Source organism: Pezoporus wallicus, unplaced genomic scaffold, assembly GCF_028554395.1.
Source record: "Pezoporus wallicus isolate ANWC-B61680 ecotype Strahan unplaced genomic scaffold, APGP_CSIRO_Pwel_v1 contig_14017, whole genome shotgun sequence".
Taxonomy (NCBI): Eukaryota; Metazoa; Chordata; class Aves; order Psittaciformes; family Psittacidae; genus Pezoporus; species Pezoporus wallicus.
This window is the reverse complement of record NW_026641692.1, coordinates 1-7,968: the sequence shown is the minus strand read 5'-3', so window position 1 is coordinate 7,968 and position 7,968 is coordinate 1. Positions and strand designations below refer to the sequence as shown.

At 61.4% G+C, this 7,968-nt stretch overlaps 1 protein-coding gene across 1 annotated transcript; it reads right to left on the bottom strand.

Annotated features, from left to right (window-relative positions):
* Nucleotides 1-1,089: 1,089 nt before the first annotated feature.
* Nucleotides 1,090-7,867, bottom strand: LOC130607601 (adhesion G protein-coupled receptor L1-like; the record flags this gene model as incomplete). The annotated part of the gene is made up of 3 exons (XM_057424811.1): nucleotides 7,774-7,867; nucleotides 3,120-3,288; nucleotides 1,090-1,218 (listed from the first exon to the last, which is right to left on the bottom strand). Coding segments are annotated over exons 1-3 (354 nt in total), but the record flags the coding sequence as incomplete, so codon positions are not given.
* Between the last annotated feature and the right edge of the window lie 101 nt (nucleotides 7,868-7,968).

Sequence of the window (7,968 nt, the reverse complement as noted above, 5' to 3'; positions counted from 1 at the left end):
TATGGGTTCCTGGGGGTCCCTATGGGTTCATGGGGGGGTCCCTATGGGTTCATGGGGGGGTCCCTATGGGTCCATGGGTGTCCCTATGGGTTCATGGGGGGGTCCCTATGGGTTCATGGGGGTCCCTATGGGTCCATGGGGGTCTCTATGGGTTCATGGGGGGGTCCCTATGGGTCCATGGGTGTCCCTATGGGTTCATGGGGGTCCCTATGGGTCCATGGGGGTCCCTATGGGTCCATGAGGGGGTTCTCTATGGGTCCATGGGGTTCTCTATGGGTCCATGGGGTTCTCTGTGGGTCCATGGGGGGGGTCCCTATGGGTTTATGGGGTTCTCTATGGGTCCATGGGGGGGTCTCTATGGGCCCATGGGGGGGTCTCTATGGGTCCATGGGGTTCTCTATGGGTCCATGGGGATCTCTATGGGTTTACAGGGTTCTCTATGGGTCCATGGGGTTCTCTATAGCTCCATGGGGGGGTCCCTATGGGTCCATGTGGTTCTCTATGGGTCCATGGGGGGGGTCCCTATGGGTCCATGTGGTTCTCTATGGGTCCATGGGGGCGGTCTCTATGGGTCCATGTGGTTCTCTATGGGTCCATGGGGGGGGGGGTCCCTATGGGTTTATGGGGTTCTCTATGGGTCCATGGGGGGGTCTCTATGGGTCCATGGGGGGGGTCTCTATGGGTCCATGTGGTTCTCTATGGGTCCGGGGGGGGGGGGTCCCTATGGGTCCATGGGGTTCTCTATGGGTTTACGGGGTTCTCTATGGGTCCATGGGGTTCTCTATAGCTCCATGGGGGGGTCTCTATGGGTCCACGGGGGTCCCTATGGGTCCATGGGGTTCTCTATGGGTCCATGTGGTTCTCTATGGGTTTATGGGGTTCTCTATGGGTTCATGGGGGGGTTTCTATGGGTCCCTGTGGGTCCATGGGTGTCTCTATGGGTCCATGGGGTTCTCTATGGGTCCATGGGGGGGTCTCTATGGCTCCCTATGGGTCCCTGTGGGTGCATGGGGTTCTCTATGGGTCCATGGGGTTCTCTATGGGTCCATGGGGCTCTCTATGGGTCCCTATGGGTCCCGCGGAGCCCACCTGGGTGCCGCTGTAGTATCGAGCCCCACTGCGGGTGCCGGCGCCCTTGAGGGCACCCATGGCGGTGCCGGGGGGGCTCCGCAGGCAGCACCCCGAGTGCCGCAGGCACTTGCTCAGCTCCCGGTGCACCTGGGGGGGGGGTTTGGGGTGAGCTCCCCCCATTATGGGCCCTGCCCCCCACATGGGTGCCCCCCACATTGCACCCCCTCAATGGGTGCCCCCATTGCACCCCCCCAAAGGGTCTCCCCCATTGCACCCCCCAATGGGTGTCCCCATTGCACCCCCCAAAGGGTCCCCCCATTGCACCCCTCAATGGGTGCCACCCCAATGGGTGCCCCCCCATTGCACCCCCCAATGGGTGCCCCCATTGCACCCCCCCAAAGGGTCCCCCCATTGCACCCCTCAATGGGTGCCACCCCAATGGGTGCCCCCCCATTGCACCCCCATAAAGGGTCCCCCCCATTGCACCCCCCAATGGGTGCCCCCCCAATGGGTGCCCCCCCCATTGCACCCCCATAAAGGGTCCCCCCCATTGCAACCCCATGGGTACTCCCCACATTGCACCCCCAATGGGTGCCCCCCCAAAGGTTCCCCCCCCATTGCACCCCTCATGGGTGCCCCCCCATTGCACCCCCAATGTCTCCCGCCCCCCATTGCACCCCATGGCTGCCCCCCAATGTCTCCTCCCCATTGCGCCCCATGGCTGCCCCCCCATTGCCCCCCATATCCCCCCCATTGCCCCCCATGTCTCCCCCATTGCCCCCCATGTCCCCCCCATTGCACCCCTCAATGGGTGCCCCCCCAAATGTCTCCCCCCCATTGCACCCCATTGCCCCCCATATCCCCCCCATTGCCCCCCATGTCTCCCCACATTGCCCCCAATGTCTCCCCCCATTGCCCCCCCATGTCCCCCCCATTGCACCCCATATCCCCCCCATTGCCCGCCCATGTCCCCCCCTTTGCCCCCCATATCCCCCCCATTGCCCCCCCATGTCCCCCCCATTGCACCCCATGGATGCCCCCCATGTCTCCCCCATTGCCCCCATATCCCCCCCATTGCCCCCCCCCATATCCCCCCATTGCCCCCCATGGCTCCCCCATATCCCCCCATTGCCCCCCATATCCCCCCCATTTCCCCCCCATTGTCCCCCATTGCTCCCCCATATCCCCCCCATTGCACCCCATGGATGCCCCCCAGTGTCTTCCCCCCCATATCCCCCCCATTGCCCCCAATGTCTCCCCCCCCATTGCCCCCAATGTCTCCCCGCATTGCCCCCCATATCCCCCCATTGCCCCCCATGTCCCCCCCATCGCGCCCAATGGCTCCCCCCATATCCCCCCATTGCCCCCCATGTCCCCCCCATTGCCCCCCATATCCCCCCATTGCCCCCAATGGCTCCCCCCATTGCCCCCCATGTCCCCCCATTGCCCCCCATATCAGCCCCATATCCCCCCATTGCCCCCAATGTCTCCCCCCATATCCCCCCATTGCCCCCCATATCCCCCCATTGCCCCCAATGGCTCCCCCCATTGCCCCCCATGTCCCCCCATTGCCCCCCATATCAGCCCCATATCCCCCCATTGCCCCCAATGTCTCCCCCCATATCCCCCCATTCAGCCCCATATCCCCCCATTGCCCCCAATGGCTCCCCTCATATCCCCCATTGCCCCCAATGTCTCCCCCCATATCCCCCCATATCCCCCCATTGCCGCCCATATCAGCCCCATATCCCCCCCTTGCCCCCAATGTCTCCCCCCATATCCCCCCATTGCCCCCCATATCCCCCCATTGCCCCCAATGGCTCCCCTCATATCCCCCCATTGCCCCCAATGTCTCCCCCCATATCCCCCCATATCCCCCCATTGCCCCCATGTCCCCCCCATTGCCCCCAATGTCTCCCCCCATATCCCCCCATTGCCCCCAATGGCTCCCCCCATTGCCCCCCATTTCAGCCCCATGTCCCCCCCATTGCCCCCAATGTCTCCCCCCATATCCCCCCATGTCCCCCCCATCGCCCCCCCCCCGGTACCTTCCTGTGCAGGGCGCAGTGCAGCAGCAGCACGGACGCCCCCTGCAGGGCGTTGCAGGCAGTGAACAGCGACGCCGTCAGCACGGACTCGCGCGTCACGAACAGGAGCCCGAAGGCCCAGGTGAGCCCCAGGAGCAGCAGCAGCGCCATGGAGCCAAGGGCCCAGGACCTGCGGGGACAGCACCCATCATACAGCACCCATCAGAGAGCACCCATCATACAGCACCCATCAGAGAGCACCCATCAGGGAGCACCCATCAGAGAGCACCCATCAGGGAGCACCCATCAGGGAGCACCCAGCACCCATCAGAGAGCACCCATCATACAGCACCCATCAGAGAGCACCCATCAGGGAGCACCCATCAGAGAGCACCCATCAGAGAGCACCCATCAGAGAGCACCCATCAGGGAGCACCCATCAGGGAGCACCCATCAGAGAGCACCCATCAGAGAGCACCCATCAGGGAGCACCCATCAGGGAGCACCCATCAGAGAGCACCCATCAGAGAGCACCCATCAGGGAGCACCCATCAGAGAGCACCCATCAGGGAGCACCCATCATAGAGCACCCATCAGAGAGCACCCATCAGGGAGCACCCATCAGAGAGCACCCATCAGGGAGCACCCATCAGAGAGCACCCATCAGAGAGCACCCATCAGAGAGCACCCATCAGGGAGCACCCAGCACCCATCATACAGCACCCATCAGGGAGCACCCATCAGGGAGCACCCAGCACCCACCATACAGCACCCATCATACAGCACCCATCAGAGAGCACCCATCAGAGAGCACCCATCAGAGAGCACCCAGCACCCATCAGAGAGCACCCAGCACCCATCATACAGCACCCATCAGAGAGCACCCAGCACCCATCATACAGCACCCATCAGAGAGCACCCAGCACCCATCAGAGAGCACCCATCAGAGAGCACCCATCAGAGAGCACCCAGCACCCATCAGAGAGCACCCATCAGAGAGCACCCATCAGAGAGCACCCAGCACCCATCAGAGAGCACCCATCAGAGAGCACCCAGCACCCATCAGAGAGCACCCATCAGAGAGCACCCATCAGAGAGCAGCCATCAGGGAGCACCCAGCAGCCATCAGAGAGCACCCAGCACCCATCATACAGCACCCATCAGAGAGCACCCAGCACCCATCAGAGAGCACCCATCAGAGAGCACCCAGCACCCATCAGAGAGCACCCATCAGAGAGCACCCATCAGAGAGCACCCAGCACCCATCAGAGAGCACCCATCAGAGAGCACCCATCAGAGAGCACCCAGCACCCATCAGAGAGCACCCATCAGAGAGCACCCAGCACCCATCAGAGAGCACCCATCAGAGAGCACCCATCAGAGAGCAGCCATCAGGGAGCACCCAGCACCCATCAGAGAGCACCCAGCACCCATCATACAGCACCCATCAGAGAGCACCCAGCACCCATCATACAGCACCCATCAGAGAGCACCCAGCACCCATCAGAGAGCACCCATCAGAGAGCACCCATCAGAGAGCACCCAGCACCCATCAGAGAGCACCCATCAGAGAGCACCCATCAGAGAGCACCCAGCACCCATCAGAGAGCACCCATCAGAGAGCACCCAGCACCCATCAGAGAGCACCCATCAGAGAGCACCCATCAGAGAGCAGCCATCAGGGAGCACCCAGCACCCATCAGAGAGCACCCAGCACCCATCATACAGCACCCATCAGAGAGCACCCAGCACCCATCAGAGAGCACCCATCAGAGAGCACCCAGCACCCATCAGAGAGCACCCATCAGAGAGCACCCATCAGAGAGCACCCATCAGGGAGCACCCAGCACCCATCAGAGAGCACCCATCAGAGAGCACCCATCAGGGAGCACCCAGCACCCATCAGAGAGCACCCATCAGGGAGCACCCATCAGGGAGCACCCAGCACCCATCAGAGAGCACCCATCAGAGAGCACCCATCAGGGAGCACCCAGCACCCATCAGAGAGCACCCATCAGGGAGCACCCATCAGGGAGCACCCAGCACCCATCAGAGAGCACCCAGCACCCATCATACAGCACCCATCAGAGAGCACCCAGCACCCATCATACAGCACCCATCAGAGAGCACCCAGCACCCATCAGAGAGCACCCATCAGAGAGCACCCATCAGAGAGCACCCATCAGAGAGCACCCATCAGAGAGCACCCAGCACCCATCAGAGAGCACCCATCAGAGAGCACCCATCAGAGAGCAGCCATCAGGGAGCACCCAGCACCCATCAGAGAGCACCCAGCACCCATCATACAGCACCCATCAGAGAGCACCCAGCACCCATCATACAGCACCCATCAGAGAGCACCCAGCACCCATCAGAGAGCACCCATCAGAGAGCACCCATCAGAGAGCACCCAGCACCCATCAGAGAGCACCCATCAGAGAGCACCCAGCACCCATCAGAGAGCACCCATCAGAGAGCACCCATCAGAGAGCAGCCATCAGGGAGCACCCAGCACCCATCAGAGAGCACCCAGCACCCATCATACAGCACCCATCAGAGAGCACCCAGCACCCATCAGAGAGCACCCATCAGAGAGCACCCAGCACCCATCAGAGAGCACCCATCAGAGAGCACCCATCAGAGAGCACCCATCAGGGAGCACCCAGCACCCATCAGAGAGCACCCATCAGAGAGCACCCATCAGGGAGCACCCAGCACCCATCAGAGAGCACCCATCAGGGAGCACCCATCAGGGAGCACCCAGCACCCATCAGAGAGCACCCATCAGAGAGCACCCATCAGGGAGCACCCAGCACCCATCATACAGCACCCATCAGAGAGCACCCATCAGGGAGCACCCATCAGGGAGCACCCATCAGAGAGCACCCAGCACCCATCAGGGAGCACCCATCAGAGAGCACCCATCAGGGAGCACCCAGCACCCATCATACAGCACCCATCAGAGAGCACCCATCAGGGAGCACCCATCAGGGAGCACCCATCAGAGAGCACCCAGCACCCATCAGAGAGCACCCATCAGAGAGCACCCATCAGGGAGCACCCAGCACCCATCATACAGCACCCATCAGAGAGCACCCATCAGGGAGCACCCATCAGGGAGCACCCATCAGAGAGCACCCAGCACCCATCAGGGAGCACCCATCAGAGAGCACCCAGCACCCAGTGATGAGCACCCAGCACCCATCATACAGCACCCAGCGCCATGGAGCCAAGGGCCCAGGACCTGGCATGGAGCAGGATGGGATCAGCACCCATCATACAGCACCCATCAGAGAGCACCCAGCACCCATCATACAGCACCCATCATACAGCACCCATCAGGGAGCACCCAGCACCCATCATACAGCACCCATCAGAGAGCACCCAGCACCCATCAGGGAGCACCCAGCACCCATCAGGGAGCACCCAGCACCCATCATACAGCACCCATCATACAGCACCCATCAGGGAGCACCCAGCACCCATCATACAGCACCCATCAGAGAGCACCCAGCACCCATCAGGGAGCACCCAGCACCCATCATACAGCACCCATCAGAGAGCATCCATCATACAGCACCCATCATACAGCACCCATCATACAGCACCCAGCACCCATCAGAGAGCACCCATCAGGGAGCACCCAGCACCCATCAGAGAGCACCCATCAGAGAGCACCCAGCACCCATCATACAGCACCCATCAGAGAGCACCCAGCACCCACTGATAGAGCACCCAGTGATAGAGCACCCAGCAACCAGTGATAGAGCACCCATCATAGAGCACCCACTGACAGAGCACCTAAAGCCCAGCACCCGGCACCCAGGTCCCATTCCAGGTGTATTCCAGGTTCCATTCCCGATCCCATTCCAGGCCTGTTCCCAGCCCATTCCCAGCTCATTCCCGATCCCATTCCCAATCCCGTTCCTGATCCCATTCCCGATCCTTATCCCAATCCTGATCCCATTCCCAATCCCATTTCTGATCCCATTCCCGATCCCATTCCCAATCCTGTTCCCGATCCCCTTCCCGATCCTGATCCCATTCCTGATCCCATTTCCAATCCCATTCTCGATCCCAATCCAGTTCCCAATCCCATTCCCAATCCCATTCCCAATCCCGATCCCATTCCTGATCCCATTCCCGATCCCCATCCTGATCCCATTCCCGATCCCGTTCCTGATCCCGATCCCATTCCCAGCTCATTCCCGATCCCATTCTCGATCCCGATCCCGTTCCCGATCCCATTCTGATCCCGTTTCCATTCCCAATCCCATTCCCGGCCCATTCCCGATCCCATTTCCAATCCCATTCCTGATCCCGATCCCATTCCTGACCCTGATCCCATTCCCAATCCCGTTCCCGATCCCCTTCCCGATCCTGATCCCATTCCCAGCTCATTCCCAATCCCATTCCCAATCCCGATCCCATTCCCGTTCCCAGCCCATTCCCAACCCCATTCCCGATCCCATTCCCAATCCCGTTCCCAATCCCGATCCCGATCCCATTTCCAATCCCATTTATAATCCTGATCCCATTCCTGATCCTGATCCCGTTCCCAATCCCATTCCCAATCCCGATCCCGATCCCATTTCCAATCCCGATCCCGTTCCCAATCCCAATCCCATTCCCGTTCCCGTTCCCGATCCCGATCCCGTTCCCGATCCCCCCTCACTTGATGCTCTCCAAGCGGCTGGAATCCGGTTTCAGCGCTGCCGAGGGGCGGAGCATCTTGTGCAGCGTCACCAGCAGCAGCACCAGCGTCACCTGTGGGGCAGCGGCTCAGCCCCACGGCGGGACCCCAGCCCCACAGCGAGACCTGCTGCCCCATGGAGAGACCCCCCAGACCCATAGTGACACCTCCCAGCCC